Genomic DNA, 21086 nt, shown 5'->3' with positions numbered 1-21086 from the left:
CACTTTGAGAAGTGTTCTGTGATTTGATCAGATGAGACTCTGGGAAGCTGTTGTTGAGAGCCCCCCGGCTTTGAAAAACCCAGATGTTGATTTGGTATGGATGTAATGGTTGCACAGATTGAAAATGTCTACTTGATCTGTCTCTCTGTCTTGATAATTCTGTCTGTATACTCTGAAGTTCGGGGTGTTGACCTTTTTCCCCTGAACTAGGTAAACGATATATATCTGACTGATTAAATAAGCTTGTTAACCCATTTTGAGTTGCTTTCCTTTAACAAAGCAGATCTAAGAACCTGTGTTGTCAGCCACCCTGGGGACGCTGGGGTGCTTGCTGATATAATAGGTCATCTGGTTTCTATTCAGATAATTCTTCCCTCATCAAAGAAAACATGCTTTTAAAAACAAAGGCGCATTGTAGATTAAAAATCAATGTTGCCTCATGTTTCATTTACCTTGTAACCATTGATCCAAAGCATTATCAATTGTGCACTTCATCACAGGAAGGAATTCAGAGTTCATAAAAAGTCCTCGACTAGGGATCTTCTGCATTCTCTCCTGGTGGCTTCTGGAGCTGAAGAATTCTAATACCAACTTTATTTGCCAAAGTTCAAAAGTCTCTGACATTTCCCTTCTTTCTAGTCTTCTAACAGCCTTGAAGAGAAAATACAAAATAGAAATAGTGATGTTTTACCTACCCAATTTTTATGAATAAGTGAAATCACTATGCAAGGTTCCTATGCCAGAATTTAATAATTCTGGTGCATTTAAAGCCTACTCCATTTCCACATGTTGCCAAGTGAGAAAGTCATTTTCCTCCTCTTTTTGGGTGGCTTTTACCCTAGAGAAGTGCCTACTAGTCAATAAACATTTACTAAAAGCCTTAATTACTATATGTAGGTTATGCTGTGCTATTATTTTTATTGTATCCATCTGTCTGTCTTTGGTGGATGACATCTCTTTAATTTGGGTGCCAAGAAGAATCTCTATCAAGTTGAAATCAATCACCTTTGAAAAATAGCAAAGGATGGTAAAACCATGGTGTGTATAAAATATACCTGATTCCTAGCTTCAGTACCCCAGAACTCTCGAGTCTACAGTGGGTCAGAAAGTACATTCTTTGGGGAAGTTTCTATTCTTGTCTTTGTGTCCCCAGTGCCTAGCCCAGGCTGTACTACATGGTATGCCTCCTTCAAATATTTGCTGAATTTCAATCTCTCAAAATGAAGAGAGACAACCAAACTTGGAGGGAAGAGAACTAGGCAGAATCTGAGATGGAAAAAGTGAATAAAACATGAGCAATTCAATTCCAATATTCCTCAATTTTTCACTAAATGCAAAGCAGAGGAAAAGTCCCTACTCTTAAAAAAGTGCCTTCTACTGTATTTATATGGATAAATAAATACAGAGTAATTTGTGAAAGAGAATACTAATGGGAAGAGAGAGAAGAGATTTCCAAAAAGTGGTAACTTCTGAGCTAAACCTATAATTAAAGAAAACTAAGGATTCTTAGGAGGCGGAGCTAGGGAGGAAGTGCATTCTATGTATGCAGGGCAGTTTATGTAAAAACATGGGGGAGATAGGAGATGGAATGCTGAGACCTATGAATAACTAACTAGTATTTCAGTTTGGTGGGGAAAATAACAGGAAAGGGAAGGAATATGAGCTATCTGGAAAAGTAGACTGGCGATAGGTTGGAAAAGGCTTAATGTTAGGCTGAAGAGCAGAAAAGAAGCAGCACAGATGAAACATCTCTGGAGTCTACTTATTTCCAATAATCTGCTCCATAGTCACTACGTGGCAGAAAGCAGGGAAGAAAAACCAGTCTGAAGAAGGTGGACCATTGATATCTGAAGGCGGTAGAGAGAGGGCCAGGCAAAGAGTCAGGGAGACCCAATTCAAATCCTGCCTTAGATACTTACTAGTTGTGTGATCCTGTGCAAGTTATTTAACCTCTGTCTGTCTTAGTTTCTTCATCTGTAAAAGGGATATAATAATAGCACCTATCTTCCAGAGTTGTTATGAGGATCAAATCAGATATCTGCAAAGTGCTTAGCTCAAGCCAGGCACATAGTAGGTGCTAGATAAATGTTATTGGCTATCATTATTATTATTGTTAAAATAAGGATCTTACCTCCCTCTATTTCTTTGAAAAGGGGAAGGGATAGGGGGATCAATGTGAAACATTGCATGTAACATTACACTTTTTTGAAATGTTACTTAGAGGCATTTAGGTGGCACCATACTGTACTTGGAGTTGAAAGGATCTGATATAAAACCCAACTTCAGATCCTGAGGAAGTCACCAACCACGGTCTGCCTTAGTTTCCTCACCTACAAAATGGTGATAACAGCTTCTGCCTTAGAGGATTATTTTGAGGAGCAAATGAGTTAACATATGTAAAGTGCTTTGCAAACTTTAAAGTGACATATAAATGTTGGTTATTGTTATTTCTTTTTTATTCTTCATTATAAAAGACGGGTTTTTTTGGGAGAGGGTAGACAGTACAGTAGTAAATAAAGGGACACAACAATAAAGGATATGAATAAAAATATATTTTTGAAAAAAATAGGTCTTATCAAGAAGGTTGCTTTGTTTACAAATACCTTCCAATAGCTACCTTTTTGATGGCAGAAATTTCATAATTAAAGATTAATTTACTGGCTGGTTTTAGTCCCTGTTAAAATGCAAATGATTTGGATAGGAAACAATTTAAGTTTTATCAGTCATTTTTACCTTTGTGTATGAATGAGTTCATCTGATTAGTTCCTAAGATGTTGATAGAGGAAAATATGAAGCAATCAGATATTTGAGGGGAATGGGAAGAAAAAGGACTCCCCAAAGGAAGCACAGAAGGGAAATAAAAAGGGAAGACTGGAAACACTAAAGGCACATTTTGCCTACTTCATAAAATTATGTAGAGCAAGCCCTTAACAATATTATCTTCACCATTCTTAATGTGTAGGGATGATTTTTTTAAAAATGCTGTATGAATATTTGATGACCTTGAATATATTGAAAAGATGCTTATTTCTGAGAAGGATATAGAAACCAATAAGGTAAGAATAACAAATATCACTGGCAAGAAACACAAAATCACATCAAAACATTTTTCCCCAACCCCACTCTCTACTCATCAAGTACCTGATCTATTGCGATATATGCAGGCAGCATCTCTGGATTCTCCTGAGTGACACATTCATAAAGTATTGAAGAAAAGAGATCAAGAATTTCCTGTTTCTGAAAGACATAAATTTGTATACAGTGTGTACAGAATACAGATATTTTCTTAACTGAATATTTATTAAGTATCTCCTGTGCACAGTATTATGCTAGATACCATAAGGGATACAAAAGTATCACAGTCTCCTTTGTTAAATAAGCATCTTAAAATCTACTTGAGACTAAAACGTACCTGAAATCAATCTAAATGACAATAAAGGAGGGCTTATTAAAGGATAATGTATCTAATATCTCAAAGGTATGTAATTTTAGAGATGTTTTTTGTCTCCAAAACAGATTATGAACTCTCCTTGAGAATTGCTGTAGCTCAAAGCCAACAAACATACCATCAGCTTGTGGCTAATTTAGTGATGAGGTCCTCCAAATTTAGGTTGGACCTTTAATGACAGACATTAAGCTTTTCCAAACATCTGCCGGAGTGTCTATTCTGCTGGCACAACCCTTATATATCCAGGGTCACCTCCTAACCACAACAAGATATCAGTTAATTGGATTAAGCTGCAAAAATGAATGGTACAAAAAAAGTATTACAAGAATACGGAAATGAGAAATATCAGCAAGGGATGGAATGAATAGGCAAGATACTATGAAGGAGATGAAATCTGAAAGAATTAATAAGAAGAGAATCAGACATGATAGAGGAGAGAAGTCACTGAAATAATGGCAGGAAAGGTAGGGATAGGGGAATACAGCATGGGTGACAATGAAATGAACTCTGTACTGGTGGTAGTATTATGTATTATGTAAGTAGTAGTATTAAGACCAATAAAACAAGTAGAATTATGTAGGATGGACATCAAATTAATGGAATATATTATCTCAAGCAATACTTGTGGCTGAAAACAGAAATCTAAATTCAAAAAAGTCTTAGATAAATTTAGGTATAGATCCATAATAGATTATTAAAGGAATGAGGTTTTTGAGAGTATGTTCCTAACTTCCTGAATTTGTCATCAGAGATGATAAATGATCTTTTTCTAACCATTCTTTAATGTCACTATCAGAAAATGAGGCTATAAATGGCCTGCTAGTTTAGTTTCCAATGCATTTCTTTTTTTTTTTTTTAAAGCAATCGGGGTTAATTAACTTGCTCAAGGTTACAAGGCCAGTTATTTCTGGGTGTGGTGCTGAGTATCTAAGCCCAGATTTGATCCCCAGGTCATCCCGATACTGGAGCTGGTGCTCTTACTCGCTGAGCCACCTCGCCACCCCAAAGCAATTGGGGTTACGTAACTTGCTCAAGGTTACATGGCCAGGTGTTTCTGCGTGGGTACTGAGTGTCTGAGCCTGGGATTCGATCCCCAGGTCATCCTAACACTGGAGCTGGTGCTCTTACTTGCTGTGCTACCTGGCCGCCCCATCCAATGCATTTCTTATATTCTTAAACTCAAGTATCAAGGTTTTAAGACAATGAGCAATTCTTTCTCTGTTTCATACAAAAACGTCTCACTTCTAATGCCATCAGTATCTAAAAGGTTAAAAAATGTTTTTTATTGTCCAAAAACCAATAGGAGAAACAACTAAAAACATTAGCAATGGTGCTTTAATAAAATACCTGGCCCAAGTTCACAGCTGGTTTGCAGAAATATTCAGCAAATGACAAAAGTGCTGGATCAGAGGTGAAAGCTGAAATAGCTTCTGGCTAAAAGAAAATAAAATGTAAATAAGCTCCAGGAGTTTATTCATTGTTCAAACTTCAAATACATACAGTTATAACAGACCCTTTCTTCCCCTGAATGATATTTCTCTAAAACTCATGTTAGGCCCAAATAAAAAACTTAATGGAATTTAATCAAATTCTTGCTAAGAGAATATGTAAAACATCTGCACAAGTAAGAAATCAGGCTACAGACCTACTAAACACTAACCATGAAAAAAAAAAAACCTCTCCTAATTATCTCAAAGGGACCATACAACACTAGTTCTCTACATTGTCAGTGCCTCACTAAAAAAATCCAAGGCTGAGGAAAAGATTTAACTTTAAAAACAAAACCAAAAATCATACTGAAAGAAGTAGGAAAAGAGTAACTAAAAATAAGTCAGAAAACAAGGGCTTTCAGTATATGTCTATGCTCTTTTCAAAATACCAGATATAGAGGTAGAAAGGACTTCAGCAACCATCTAGAACAGTAGCGTCAAACTCAAATAGAAACAGAGGCCAATTGACTCAGAAAACCATAAATTAATATTATCCATGTTGTACTATATTTTTATTTATTTCGTTGAAAATTTCTCAATTACATTTTAATCTAGTTCAGGCTGCACTCAGGAAGCATGGCCTTCAGTTCTCAAGTTTGACACCTCTGATCTGGGACACCCTCCCCACCTACACCCCATTTTAAAGGTGAGGAAACTAAGACCCTGGGAAGTTAGGTTACTTGTCCAAGGTCACACAGGTAGCGAGAGTCAGAGGTAGGGTTTGAATCCAGGTCCTAGGAACTTAGAAAGAGTGTTCTTTCCCTTATACCACACAGCCTCCTTCCTGATATCATGAGAATGGACAAACAATAATAACAACAACCACTCTCTCCTCCACATCTGTCCACATGGAGAATAATACCATTACCTGTGGGTGCTCTACCCAAAGGAATATAAATTTTGACTGCTGAAACCTAGCAAGGTATTTTGGGGCTTGGGAGCCAGATTTCTTTTTTACAGACATATCTTAAACCCAAATCACTCTGGCTCTCATTGATTGGCCAACAACAGGTGTCAGATCAAGTATCACTTGGTCATTATTTGGATTCAGATGGCTCAGAATGAGTGTAAATAGCAATTGTTCCTGTTTTGGCCAGAAACTTTGAGGATCTTCTCCTCCCACACTGATTTTATTTTTGACTAGGTGAAAGAGGCCATTCTTTGCCTCGTTTTTACCTAGCCTTAATCACTGAATGAGTGTTGCCTTGGACAAACTGAGGCCTTGGAAAGACCTTAGCTTAAAAAGACCAAGGCCTCCCACTGCATCCAGGGCCATCTCCAGTTATCACGATCTCTTATCTTGCCATTGGACCAAGGTGGCTCAAGAGGAGAGCGTAAGGCTGGTGACTCTGCACAGCCCTCCCTCACTTAAATCCGATTCACTTTCAAGTCATGACATCTCCTTCCTGATGTCCTGGTCCTCTTCGAGAATGAAGGACAAACAACAAACAACAACAACAATTTATTTCTAAAGTTTTGTGGAGCAGAGACATCCAGAGATAGCTTCTAAACCTTCTCCCTTCACTATGGACCTGAACATAATTATTGGTGATTTTTATTTTCAGAGAGGGTTAGGCATTAGTGAATTTGTCCTTGAGTTTGTGTCTGCATTACATAAAGCACTGTATAAATATATGCATATGTATATGCATGTATGTATAATTGCAGACAGTAAACTTCTCCCAACAAATCCTTTGTCAGTGCTTCTCCCATAAGCTAATGAAGAATTTTCTCAACTTTATTCTGTCAAACAAAATCTAATAAGGTGAAACAGTCAATCAAATTTATTAAACATCAAGGGCAGTAAGGCCTAACACATCAGTACTAGTTAATCCTTACATGGTAAATAGAGGGTTGTACTGGAGTCAGGAAAAACTGAGTTCAAGTTCTGTTGCAGTCACTTATTAACAGACTGATCCCTAGGTAAGTCACTTAATCTCCCTCAGCCTGTTTCTTCATCTGTAAAATGAGGATAGTTACAGCACTGACCTCAAAGTGCTTTGAGGATCAAGTGAGATCATATTTGTAGTGCTATGCTACTCTTAAAGCACTCTACAAATGCTAGTTATTACTATTATCATCACTGCTGCTAATGCAGTTTAGAACACAGTAAGAAATTTTGCTTTTTAAAAAATTTAATGCCCACTACTTTGAGGAGCAAAGCACCAATCTAAGTCTTCTCAATATCTATTGGTTTATGGTGACTGATTTTTGAAGTTTTGTGACTATAGCTTGAAAGCTATGTTTATTTCAGACATTTATTCTCAATGATAGAAACTTAAAGGTTATAGAATTAAGTGTGGTTGCTTTATGGCAGGATTACTCGTTTTTTTTTTTTAAGCAATCAGCGTTAAGTAACTTGCTCAAGGTTACACGGCCAGTTATTTCTGGGTGTGGTGCTGAGTGTCTGAGCCCGGATTTGATCCAGGTCATCCCGACACTGGGGCCGGTGCTCTTACTAGCTGAGCCACCTGGCCGCCCCAGGATTACTCATTTTTTAAAACTTCTAAAATTTTTATATTAATATCAAGTGTACAAATGTATTAGAAAAAAGGAAAAGTCTGATATTTTTGTGACCTTTACATTCAAAGCAATGAAATGAGAACAAATGAAAGGACAAAAGCAGGAAGTGGCAGACAATACCAGGCAAAAGACAAACCTTGACCAGTACTGGAATTAGCTAATGGGATAAACTAAATTCCTAAAAACTCAGTGACTTCTTTTTGTAATGTTATTAACATAAAAAGCGCCACTCTATCTCCTGCTAGAAGGTAAATACTAATATGAAGGTTGGCAGGTTTGCACAAAGTGCCCCATAAACACCAAGCCCTATGTGACAGATAAATCTTTCACTTCCAAGTTACTTTGAGGCTAAGCAGCAGACCCAAGCAAGAGTCAACAAGAAAAAGAAGTTTGAAGGCCAATAGAAACTAGGGCTGTGACTGTTCTTTCTCTCCTTTTTGCTTATCACCATTACCTTGAAAGCCCTGGCTTCAGAATTCCTGTGGGTGACTGTCTGAGCTAACAAACTTTGCCAGCCCATTGGATCTTCCTTGTAGGAGAGTTGTCCCGCCCTGAGTTTCACATATAAAACCCCATCCTTGGAAAGGATTGATCTGGAAGAAAACAAGACTGAATTCAGTATACACTGTTACTGATAGTTCTTGGTAGTTAAAAAGTCTGGTATTTTGCAGTATAACGAATGTTCCCATGTTCCCAGAGTCTAAGGTACTTCCTGGAAGACACAAAACTGTTAGATTAGAAAAACTTACTACTTGTCACTTCTGATACTTTTTTTGTCTGGATTATCGGATAGGACAGCATTGTGACTATTCCTCCTTAATCACAATACCTTCCCTCTTTTGAGGTCTCTAATTCATTCTGTTATCTATCTTATCTGCACAGTTATTTGCATACTGTCTCCTCTGTTTGACCAGGAGATCCTTGACAGAAGGGACTGTTTGCTGCCTTCCTTTGTATCCCCAGGGTATAGCACAGTGCCTGGCATGTAGCAGGTGATTAATACATGTTTGATGACTTGACCTGACTTACCTTGATTCTGCTACTAACTATATAACATTGGGAAAGTCATTTTAACTGCTCAGTTTTAATACCTTTAAGAAATGGGGACAGGAGTTAAGATGGCGGAGTAGAAAAAGGATCTCCAGCTCCCACCACCTCCAATTCATGTAAAAGGGGACTCTGAACAAACTTTGGAGCTATAGAACCCACAAAATGACACAAAGAAGCTAACCTCCCGCTAAGGACAGCCCAGCAGGAATTGGTTAGTGCAGCACTGTGGGAGCCAAGCCCAGCCCTGCGCGAGCCAGAGGTTTTAGCCCCAGGGTGGGCCTGACCAGCCCCCAGCTAAAGGAACTTCAGATCACCAGCAGCTTTAGCAGTTTCCAGAATTATCAACACATAGATGCTAAGGGCAAAGTGAGAGGTCAGTGCAGTGTGGACTTTGGGATCCAGTAGTTGGAAGTGCACCAGCTTTTGCCCCTGGGGCAAGAAGTAGCTGAGGCGGGCAGCCATGCAGCGTCCCCCACATGGCAGCATCAGCTCCTGGCCTGCAGAGTGTAGGGGGACCAAGCAACCAGTCCATCACTTTTGCTTTCACCTGCTTGGATCTGGATTGCAGTCTAGGGTGGAGGTCCTGGGGTGTGTGGCCAGCTTGCCAGAGAGTGTGGAGGCTTCAGAGAGGACACCCAACTAATACCTCCAGCAGCTGAGAAAACCCCAGCATTTGGGACGGAAGCTCCCCTGTCTGGTGGCAGAGTCTTACTGTGGCAAAAAGCCCAGGGGTCAAGTGATTGAGTGGTGACATGAGCAGGCAAAGGAAGCAAAATAAACAGAGCACCCCAACTTTACACTCCTATTTTGGTGATAAAAAGGATCAAAGCATGGAACAGGAGGAAGACAGTGAAGTCAGAACTCCTGCACCAAAAGCTTCAAAGAAAAATACGAGCTGGTTACAGGCCATAGAGGACCTTAAGAAGCAGATAAGAGAAGTGGAGGAAAAATTGGGAAGATAAATGAGAACAATGCAAGAAAATTATGAAATGAGAGTCAACAGCCTGACCGAGGAAAATAACACCTTAAAAAATAGACTAACTCAAATGGCAAAAGAGGCTCAAAAAGGCAATGAAGAGAAGAATGCCTTAAAAAGCCTATTTTGCCAGATGGAAAAAGAATCTCAAAAGCTCAACGAGGAGAATCATTCCTTCAGAATTAGACTGGAGCAAATGGAAGCTAGGGACTTTATGAGAAATCAAGATGCTCTTAAGAAACAAATGAAAGAATAGAAGGCAATGTGAAATGTCTCATTGGAAAAACCACTGACCTGGAAAAATAGATCCAGGAGAGAGAATTTAAAAATTATTGCACTACCTGAAAGACATGATCAAAGAAAAAGCCTAGAATTCATCCTCCAAGAAATTCTCAAGGAAGGGGCGGCCAGGTGGCTCAGCAAGTAAGAGCACCAGCTCCAGTGTCAGGATGACCTGGGTATCAAATCTGGGCTCAGATACTTAGCACCACACCCAGAAATAATTGGCCGTGTAATCTTGAGCAAGTTACTTAATCCTGATTGCTTAAAAAAAAAGGAAAAAAAAGAAATTCTCAAGGAAAACTGCCCTGATGTTTTAGAACTAGAGGGCAAAATAGAGGTTGAAAGAATGCACCAATCACCTCCTGAAAAAAATCCCAAAAAGAAAACTCCTAGGAATATTATAGGCAGGTTCTGAAATTCCCAGATCAAGGAGAGAATATTACAAGCAGCTAGGAAGAAACAATTTGAATATTGTGGAAACACAATCAGGATAACACAGGATCTTACAGCTTCTACACTGAAGGATCGAAGGGCTTGGAATGTGATATTCCGGAAGGCAAAGGAGCTGGTATTAAAACCAAGAATCACCTACCCAGCAAAAGTGAGTGACATGTTTCGGGGAAAAATATGGTCATTCAGTGGAATAGAGGACTTTCAAGCATTCTTGAAGAAAAAACCAGAGTTGAATAGAAAATTTGACATTCAGATACAAGAAGCAAGAGAAGCTTGAGAAGGTAAACAGGCAAAAGAAATCATAAGCCACTTATCAAAGTTGAACTATTATCATTCCTACATGGAAAAACGATAATTGTAACTGATAAAACTTTTCTCAGTATGAAAACAGTTGAAGAAGGTTACATGGGCATATGAAAACATATATGAATGTGTGTATATATGTTTACAGGTATACACAGAGGGCACAGGACCAATTTAATAGGAAGGGATGATACTTAAAAGGTGATATTAAGAGTTGAGAGAGGAATATAATGAGGGGAGATGGGGAGAGACAGAATGGGATAAACTATCTCATATAGAAGAGGCAAGGGAAAATGGTTGCAATGGAGGGGAAGAACAGGAAGCTAAAAAGACAAAACTGTATTCTCATTGAATTTGGCTCAGGGCGGGAATGACATATATACTAAATAGGATATCTCACCCTACAGAAGAGTAGGGGGGAAGGGGATGAGAGGGGGGATAATGGAAGGGAGGCGAGGCTGGGGGGGAGGGAAGTTGGAAGTACCCAGTTTTGAAAAGGGACAGGATCAAAGTAGAGAATAGAACAAGTGGGAGGTGGGAGAGGAGGGAGGGAAATATAGTCATACTTTTACAATATATCTCCTGTGGTAATGTTTTGCATAGCTACACGTGTATAACATATACTGAATTGCTTATCTTCCCAGTAAGGGTGGGTGACAAGGGAGGAAGGGAAGGAATCTGGAATTCAAAGTTTTAAAATCAAATGTTTAAAAATATATAAATACTATTATTAATACATTTTACATGTAGTTGGGAAATAAGATATACAGGCATTGGGGCATAGAGATCCACCATGCCCTACTGGAAAAGTCGAAGGGGGTACGGGCGAAGATATGGGAGAGAGCAGATTGGAGGAGGGGATATCCTGTGGGACTGCTATTTTGGGGCGGTGGGTAGGGGAAAAACAGGGGAAAAAATTGTAACTCAAAACCTGGCAGACATGAATGATGTTAACCAGAAGTTAATAAAGCATTTGAAAATGAAGGAAAAAAAAAAAAGAAGCTCCTTCTAGTATTGATTTGGAATTTGCATCCTAAAAAAAAAATATATATATATATATATGAAGAAGAAATGGGGACACTAGTTTCTATCATACCTATTCCACAGATTTTTGTGAGAATAAAAGTCATGTGTAAAGCACTGTATAAATATACACATATGTATACCCATGTATGTATAATTGCAGACAGCAAAACACCATATAAATGTAGTAGAATATTAAGATCCTTGAAGACAGTAATGTTTCATTTTTGACAATCAGAGCCTAGTACAGGGCTATGAATGTAGTATGTACTCACTGTTTATGGAACTAAATTACCACATAATTATAGAATCAGTGCTGAAAGAAGCTTTGTGGTTCATTTAGTCCAATCTATTATCCAATTACAGGAAACCCTTAAAAAACCCAGGTCCTCTTAATTATATCACACTTCCCATGATTAAGTATCTTTAATGTATCTATTCCAATACTGAACAGATCAAACTGTTAGGATGTTCTTTGAATATTGAATTGAAATCTTCCTCTTAGCCTCATAGTTCTCCCTGAACTATCTGGAATATATTCAATCTCTTTTTCCAAATGTCGGATTAATGATCAGGACAGACAATTTCACCACTGTCCTAATGAAAAGAAATTCAAGTTCCTAAATAAATCTAAAATAGATATATAAGATTAATAAGATATATATAAGATTATAAAGCCCCAAATTAAAAAAAAAAGTTTGTCTTATAAAATGGGACAAGCCTGCAAAATATTTCATTCTTAAGAGTAAGACATAACAAAGGATATTCTAATTATTAATTTGTCTAAATAAACACTTTTCTCCTATATTCCACAAAAAGGTATAACACAGATTTCAATGTACTTACTTCAAGTGGTGTATTCCTTTACTTAAGTCTATAAGCAATTCCCAATATCGTGGTCCTTTCACTTTAATCTGTCAAGATAAATATAAACATAGGTAAGCTATTATGCATATTACTTGGAGTAAAAAAAATTCAAACTATTTGGAGGAAATAAGACTAATAAAAACTGGAATGCATCTCTAGGTTACCATTAACTAAGTGGATTTATTTTTAACTGCTATGGGATATAAACAGTTGAATTCCTTTTGCCTGCTATTGGGGCTGCTTATCTCAAGTCTTTCTCTACTCCCATCCATTCTCCATTCAGCTACTAAAAGTGATTTTCCTAAAATGCAGGTCAGATTATATCATTCTCTCTACTCAATAAATTCCAATACCCTTCATAACCTAGCCTCCTCCCCCCTTTCCAGTCTTCTCATACCTTATCATCTAACACATACTCTTCAATGCAGTGACAATGGCCTCCTAGCTGTTATGCAAATTAGACACCATCTCTCTACTACAGGTATTTTGTCTGCCTGTCCCCCATGCATGGAAACTCTCTCCCTTCTCCACTCCAACTACTGATCTCCCTGGCTTCCTTTAAGTCCCAACTAAAATTCCATCCTCTACAGGAAACCTTCCCCAAGCCCTATTAAGTCAAATACTCTGCCTCTTTTAATTATTTCCTATGAATCCTGTATACTGCTGCCTTTGTATGTATTTGCTTGCATATTGTTTCCCCTCTTACACTTGTAAGCCACTTGAGAGTTTCTGCGTCTTTTGTATCCCTAAGTGTGAAGGACAGTGGCAACTACATAGCAGGTGCTTAATAAATGTGCACTGATTATTATTCAAAATTTCTAGGAAAGGAAATATAATAACCTCACACCATGCCTGTTGTACATCTTAAAACTTGTGGATCTTGAAATTCCTTACTTCTACTGTTATTACTAGGCTATCATCTTTGATAATGCAGGAAGGAGGGGAGAAAAGTATCAATTTCACTCATTTTCACACATTCAGCGTTATTCTGATTAAACTAATTCATGAGTTATACACATATTCACAGGTGGAAGTACTCAAGTCTTGTCCCCATTTACCTGTTTTAAAAGGTGAAGCTCGGGAAGGAGAGTAGGTGCCATTAGCTCTTCTGTTGTTTCTTCATACCACTGAGTGCCCTTTACATCATCAAAACAACAAGAGCTCAGTACAATGTACTTGGTGGAAGTCAGAATGTAAAAAGGGCTCAATTTCCCACTGATTCTGTTATTAAGTGTCTCATTTTTTTAAAAAAGTGGACAAAACCGACACTGTCATCTAATTGAAATGTACATAACACGAACAAAGGATATGCAGATTTGTCATCTATTTGTGCATATTAAATAACTAATCCCTGAATAGGACTCCCAAGATACCTAGTACTCTGAAGCATCACACTGAGCAGTCTAGAAAGGAAACAAAATCTAACAGCTCTTAATATTCTTTTAGCCATGTAAAACAATACATTTTTAATCAAGAAAATGTAACTGAAATACCATGTAAGAGAACATAAAGACCTCAGATGATACTTCCTTACACAAAATACAAAAAAGCATCAAATACATCTTGATCCAATTCACTGACCAGGATAAGGTACCAGCATCATATTCATAATCAGAATCTTTACTGTGTAAGAGACTATAGGGTTTATGGGAACCATCTACTCTTAATTCTAACAATCAGATGTGAATGAGACCTTAGGTCTCTAATCTTATCTTACTTTGTCCAACCCCTTCAAATTACAGAAGAGAAAACTGAGGCCCAAGGAAGTAAAGGACCAAAGCTATGATTCTAACCCAAGTACCCTGTTTGGAGTTACTCTTTCTACTATATCATGCTGTCTGGATAATTCTAACTACTTAATTTTTTTAAGAGATTAACCCAGGTGCATCATAGCAAAGAATGACAGTGGGGAAATTGGTGAGATAAATACTTAAGGCGTGAACTAAATTAGTTATATAAGGGATGGGGAGGGAATGGGAGGATGGGGAGAAAAAAATTACCTTATAGGTAACCTCTAATAATGCATAGCAAGGAGTATTTGTATCTACATCAACAGGCACAAGCAGTCTTGGTTCTGCTGCTAGTACATACAAGTGTCTAAGAGCTTGGAGATGATACCTATTGACAGAAAACACAGGTGTGTGGTTAGTAAAACTGTACAGTCTCTAAAATTTTCATTTGTCAGCAAGCCTAAAATGAGAGCAGTAATAAGAAACCTTCGTTCAGCCATCTGCAATCTATTTCTATAACCAGTGCTTCATCTTAACACTTGTGGAGGGAAGAGAACACCACCAGGGAGAGATCCTATGCAAATCTTGAGTCTACCAACACTTACCAACCTTATTTACTTGTCTAAAAGCACTCGACATAATCAAGGAGTAGAACAATAGGCTTTCCACATCCTTGCTTTTAATGGAAACTTAGTTGTCTGGATCCTTATCACCTATTAAGTAAAGTTCAAACCCCTTTCCCTAGAATTTGAGTTCCTCTAATAACATGATACTATCCTATCTTTGATCATATTATTCTTGTCCACTCCCCTATATGTACTCTGCAGTCCAGCCAAATTGGCCTTCTTATTATTCTTTTTATATGCTTTTCAATCTCATACCTCTGTATCTTTTTACCAGCTGTCTGCTTCTTGAGTTAGCTTATCACTCAATAGCTCTCCTCTCTCTCACAGCCAAAGTCCTAAATATAACCTGGCATGCACTCTTTGTCTCTCCGATCACTCTCTTTGCAATTTGGTTTTTGCTCTCCTTCCTCAACTGAAACTGCTCTCTCCAAAACTGCCAATAATCTCCTAACTGCCAGATCTGGTGGCCTTTTCTCAATCCTCATCTTTCTCTATGTCTCTGAAGTCCTATGATATTGTTGACCATCCTCTCCTTCTAGATTCTTTCATTTGTCTGGGCTCTGATGGTACTGCAGCTCTTCTGGTTCACCTCTTACTTGTGTGACCAATCCTCCCTTGCTGGATCTAAACCATCCCCCGGTCATTATGGGGGTGGTGTTCCAAAGTTCTGTATAACACCCTCTTCTCTCTCTACACTCTAACTTCACGAAATCACCACTCTAATAGGTTAAATTTATGTCCTTACAGATGACTCTCTGTCTTAGACTGTCTCCCAAGCTCTAGTCCTGTATCACCAACTGATTTTTAGACATTCTAAACTAGATTGTCCCACAGACACCTGAAATTCAATATGTCTAAAACAGAACTCATTTCCCCTTCAAACACAACCCTCTTCTATACTTTCCTATTACTACTGAGGAAACAACCATCCTCCAAATCACTCAGGTGCATCCTTGACTCCATCTTCTCTCAACAATTTATTTTCAATCAGTAGCCAAATCCCAACATTTTAGCCTCCACAACAACACTCCAATACATGCCTATCTCTCCATCCACACAGCTACTATTCTAGGTCTGTATGTACAGCATTATCACTCTGCCACACTACTACAATAGGTTCCTAATTGGTCTCTGACTCAAGTCTTCCCTCTTTCCTATCCACCCTCCACAAAGATGCCAAAGTGACTTTCCTATTGCATAAAGCCTAAGGCATATGCCATACTTTCTTACTCAATACACAACATCTGAAACTCTTTATAACCTAGTCCTTCCCTTTTTTTTCCCCTAGTCTTGTTATAGAATATTTCCCCTATGTACTCTCCTATCCAGCCAAACTGGATTTCTTCCTATTCTTCTTACACAGTATTCCATCTCCTAATTTGTACATCTGTACTGTCTATCTGCCTCTCAGAACTGCTAGTTTCTTTCCAAAGTCAGTATAAATCTCTTCTACATGAGGTCTTTCCTGATTGCCCCCAGATGCCAATGCCTTCTTTCCTTCCCTCCAAAACTGCCTTTGATCTACTTTGTCTATATCGTATATGGACCTATACATACACTTTTGTCTCTCCAACAGAATGCAAGCTTCTTAAGAGTAAACACTATTTTCCCTCTTGTCTTTGTATTCCCAGCTTCTACTGCAGTGTTTGGCAAAGTCAAAGTGCATAATAAATGCTTATTGATAAATGTCTATTTTTTATGTTCTAATGCTTACACAATCAGACCATTAGCTGTAAGGAAAGGTCAAAAGTAAAAATAAATTAGAAAAAAGGATAAAAATGAGAAAATGAAATTAAATGATAATTTTTAAATGAGAAAATTAAAATTAAATAAAGTAGAATTTCTCTAACAGAAATTTTTTATTTCTATTCATTATGAATCCTGAAGTTAAATGAATAAGTATCCTATGAGAAGCTTACTTTTTGAAATTCTGAAAGATTAACATCTATGATCAATGAAATAACCAATCATAATTTTACAGGGGTGATGAAACAACATGCTACCCACTTCCTGACAAAAAGGTGATGGACTCAAGATACAGAATGAGGCATATATTTCTGAACCTGTCAAATGCTGGAAATTTGCTTTACTTGACTAGGAATATTTGTAACAAAGGCTTTATCTTACTTTTTTTCTTTTTCAATTGTAGAGGGAAGTGGGAAGAAGAGAAAATATGTTTGCTAATTGAAAAACACTAAATTTAAAAAAGAAAAGGTTTATTGCTGATTGTGGTTACACTATAAAATTAACTTTTTTATCTATCTCAGCTGCTATCCATCCTTCCACTTAACAGCAACATCTCTTTTCTATTTTCATTTATACCAAGAATGGCAATATGAACATGGTCCAATTTCTCCAATAATGCAACTAGGTCATTAGAGAAAGATCACATATTAAGAGTACTAACAATTAAATATATGTGTACTTGATACATTTGATAACAAACGCAGATAGTCTAAAAACTGCGCAAATTTTAACGTCCTTCCTTTTTTGCTGCTTTGTCAAAAATACTCAAGTGCAAGGAGAGTGTACAGGACAGGACTGTGGTTTCATGAGACATCATAACCAACACCTATATCATCTAGTAACTATATAATCTCATGGTAATGAGCCTCTCCATATTTAGCTTTTTCTTCAGAGAGGAAAGTGTGTTGTCAAACATAATCAAAATCTTTCCAGATTGATACAATGCCCAAAGCAGAATATGCCACTATCATAACCGTCTTTAGAGCCCAGGGTCATCAGTGCCATCTGCACACAAGAAAACACTGAAATGAGACACTTATGGGAGAAAACGAAATTTAATGAGGATCTATCTATCTATCTATCTATCTATCTATCTATCTATCTATCTATCTATCTCTATATATAAAATCCTACACTTACGTTTTAAAAAATCATCTGAATATATACAGAATTAAAAGACATGAACAAATAGTTCATGTGACTTATAAGCCATATAGAAATTTGTGTCTAAGCTCAGATTGATCTCATCATCTCAAAATAGCAAGAAATGCATTAAACTAAAAGAACAATTACTAAAAGAACGGAAAAGAAAAAAAAATGTATCTCCTTGTTCCCATGAAGAAAACTTCCAAAGAAAAAACCAAGGAAAGGACCAAGGAAAAGAGAAATTAAAAAATAAATTACATAACTAAAAGCCCCAGAGAAAATAGAATAACCACAAGAACCTATATCTCCTTAATGTTTAGAAAGGTTACTACAAAAGTTAAAGGAAGAGATGAGAATTGAAATGAGAACTCTTAATGAAAAATTCAAGATGACTTAGACCAGAAACTGGAAAACTTTAACAAAGCAGTAAAAACCCTGAAAATGGAATGGTGAAAGAATTCAAAGATTCAATAGTACAAGAATTATTAAAAGAAAGCAAAATTGGAAGATTTGGTTAGACATTTAAAATGTTTTTAAACTGATCTGGGAAATGGAACTTGAAGAGAAAAACATAAAAATCACTAGCTTCCTAGGAAAGTACAATGAAATAAAACATCTCAGAATTTTAGGAAATTATAAGACCCTAAAATACTCATAGGTACTAGAAATGGGGTGCAATAGTTAGATCAACAAAAATCTACAAGTACGTCCCCAGTAAAGCAACACTAAGGTTCACTCCCTTTGAAGCTCCTAACAACAGAAGAAAATATTTCAAGTGCCAATGAGAGACAAAACAAACTTCAAGGAATTCTAATCAAAATTACCCAAGTTTACTCACCAAATATAAAAAAAAAAAATTAAAGGCTGAAATATATGTGGAAAATGGCTTGTACCCAAGAATTTTTTATCCTAAAAAATTCATCGTACTTCTATAGAACAAGAAAAAAAAAAGGCTTTTTTTTAAACAGAATCAATGACTTCTAAGCATCACGTGTGAGAAAACCAGAGTTGAGAAGTCTTTGAAATGTACAAAGCCAAAGAAATTTAAGAAAGGTAAACAAATTTGATTATCTCAAAAGGGATAGGTGATGTTCCAGTGCTTACACAGAAGAAGAAAGAAAAAAGACTATTATCTCTGGGGAGTCCCACCATGGTTAACAGTCTAAGAGGCCTGGGCAAGTAAAATGAAAAGAGGTGAAAGAAGGTACTTAGTATTTCCTGAAACCCAGGCACCACAAGTTAACAGTCATTTAAAAACATATATGGAGAAGAACAGGGAGGAAAGTCTCATGAATCATGTCCTTAGCTGGATGCAACAAAGAAAAGTTGAAAAAAGATGAAGGAAATGATGCTTGTATCAGGAGGTGGTGTAGGGTGAAAAATGCCTTAAATAAAACAAACTATTAAAAAGGAAGGTGGGTGGGGCGGCTAGGTGGCACAGCGAATAGAGCACTGGCCCTGGAGTCAGGAGGACCCCAGTTCAAATCCAGCCTCAGACACTTAACACTTACTAGCTATGTGACTTTGGGCAAGCCGCTTAACCCTAATTATCCTCCAAAAAGGAAAAAAAAAACAAAAAAACAACATAAAAAGGAAGGTAGGGAGAAGGTTAAGTGATTTTTTTTCTCAACAGAAAAAATAGTCATGCCTATGATCAGAATGTTCCAAGAAATACTAAAATCAGGTTCCAAGTGCTGATTTTTTTTCTCTTAAAAAAATGGCAAAAAAAAATTCTAACAAAATTTAACAGTGGGAAAAATTAACTCAACAGTCATAACTATGAATGTGAATGGTATGAACTCACACATAAAATGAGGAAGTGAAGCAAAATACATTGGAAAGTAAATACCAAAATCTGCTGTATTCCAGAAACATACAACCTAAAGATACCTAGAGTTAAAATGTGGGGTTGGAATAGAATGTACTCCTCAGCTGAATCAAAAAATGCAGAAATGGCAATCAGAATCTCAGTCACAGCAACTGCAAAAAATAGACATTGGTCAAAAGTGAAAAGCAGGTTGGGAAATAACACAATACCATAAGCTTTAAGGCACCACAGATGATAAAAGAGTATTAATAATATATGTGTGTTTGTCCCAACTGATTAGCATTAGCATAAAAGTAATTAATGGAAAAACTAATTTAATTCCACAAAGACTTCTAGATAATAAGACACTAACTACAAGTGACTTTAACAGATATCTTTCAGACTTACAGATGTAACAAATAAGAAAGAAATTTATGCTCTGAAAAGAATGCTAACAAAACTAGATATGATACACATCTTTGGAAATCAGTGAACTGGAATGTTAAGGAGAATAACTAATTTGAGGCACTTTTAGATGAACTGATCATGTGACACAGAACAAAGAATAAATATACATTATTGAACACATACACCAAGGAGGATAGTAACAATGGTTTAGATGAAGTCTAAATAATGTTAATCCCAGATAATAAAGGGTTAAAGAACAAATATAGGTTGAAAGTGTGGAGAGTGGGGCCGGCGCTCTACTCGCTGTGCCACCTAGCTGCCCCCTATAAAAGTGTTAACAGTATAATGTCAGACTTGGCTGACGTGCTGGGTTTTCCTCCCTTTTTAAAACTCTCTATTATAAAAGACGGATCTTTAGGAGGTTCATGTAGGAAGGAAATGCTGAAAAATAAGTGATGTAAAAATTAATCTTATCAACAAAATTTTTTTAAAAGAACAAATTACAGAAACAAAAAAGAGATTTATAATAATTTGACAAATATACCCAAAGTTTTGGGATGCAACTAAATCAGTCCTTAAGGAAATATTTTTATTTCTGAACACATATATAACATTGATTGTAGTCGATCTATAAGGGCAGCCAGGTGTCAAAGTGTCTATCTAGAGCACTGAGCCTGGAGTCAGAAACTCATCTTCCTCAGTTCAAATCTGACCTCAGCCATATATACCAGCTATATGATACTGGGCAACTCACTTAACCTCTGTATGTCTCATTTTCCTCAACTGTAAAATGAAATGGAGAAGGAAATGCCAAACCATTCCAGTAACTCTGCCAACCAAGAAAACTCCGAATGGTGTTACAAAGAGTTAGACATGACTGAAAATGAGTGACCAACAGTCAATGTATATATTCTTTTCCTTATTCTGCTTATGTCACTTTGCAGCAGTTCACATAAGTTTTCTCAAGCTTCTCTGTAGTCTTCATATTTATTATTTCTTATGACTTAGCAATATTTCACTATATTTGTGGTACACTAAAATTTGTTCAACCATTCCCCAATTGATGGACATCTATTTTGTCTCCAATTCTTTGCTACTACAAAAAGTGCTATGAAGGAAGCATAAATACAACTAAAAAGAAAACCAGATAAAAACAAGTAGAGAGATATTGACTGTTCATATAATAATGTTACCTAAATTAATTTACT

The 21086-nt window shown here is 37.0% G+C and overlaps 1 protein-coding gene across 2 annotated transcripts in view; it reads right to left on the bottom strand.

The window, feature by feature from the left end:
- The window catches only part of ANAPC1 (anaphase promoting complex subunit 1), a 179019-nt gene that overhangs the window by 16500 nt on the left and 141433 nt on the right, over positions 1 to 21086 (bottom strand). For both annotated transcript variants that reach the window (XM_069075562.1, XM_069075563.1), the window contains 7 exons: positions 14416 to 14533; positions 13474 to 13551; positions 12395 to 12462; positions 7916 to 8054; positions 4796 to 4882; positions 3142 to 3237; positions 453 to 651 (listed from right to left, as the gene is read on the bottom strand). In XM_069075562.1, coding sequence (XP_068931663.1) covers positions 453 to 651; positions 3142 to 3237; positions 4796 to 4882; positions 7916 to 8054; positions 12395 to 12462; positions 13474 to 13551; positions 14416 to 14533 — 785 coding nt within the window. The remainder of the gene's footprint in view (positions 1 to 452; positions 652 to 3141; positions 3238 to 4795; positions 4883 to 7915; positions 8055 to 12394; positions 12463 to 13473; positions 13552 to 14415; positions 14534 to 21086) is intronic.

This window comes from Petaurus breviceps, unplaced genomic scaffold, assembly GCF_028583685.1.
Source record: "Petaurus breviceps papuanus isolate PSGF00001 unplaced genomic scaffold, PetGlider_PUasm1.0 90919, whole genome shotgun sequence".
In the NCBI taxonomy this organism is placed as follows: Eukaryota; Metazoa; Chordata; class Mammalia; order Diprotodontia; family Petauridae; genus Petaurus; species Petaurus breviceps.
The sequence above is the reverse complement of the archived record's forward strand: the minus strand, read 5'-3'. Positions and strand labels throughout refer to the sequence as shown.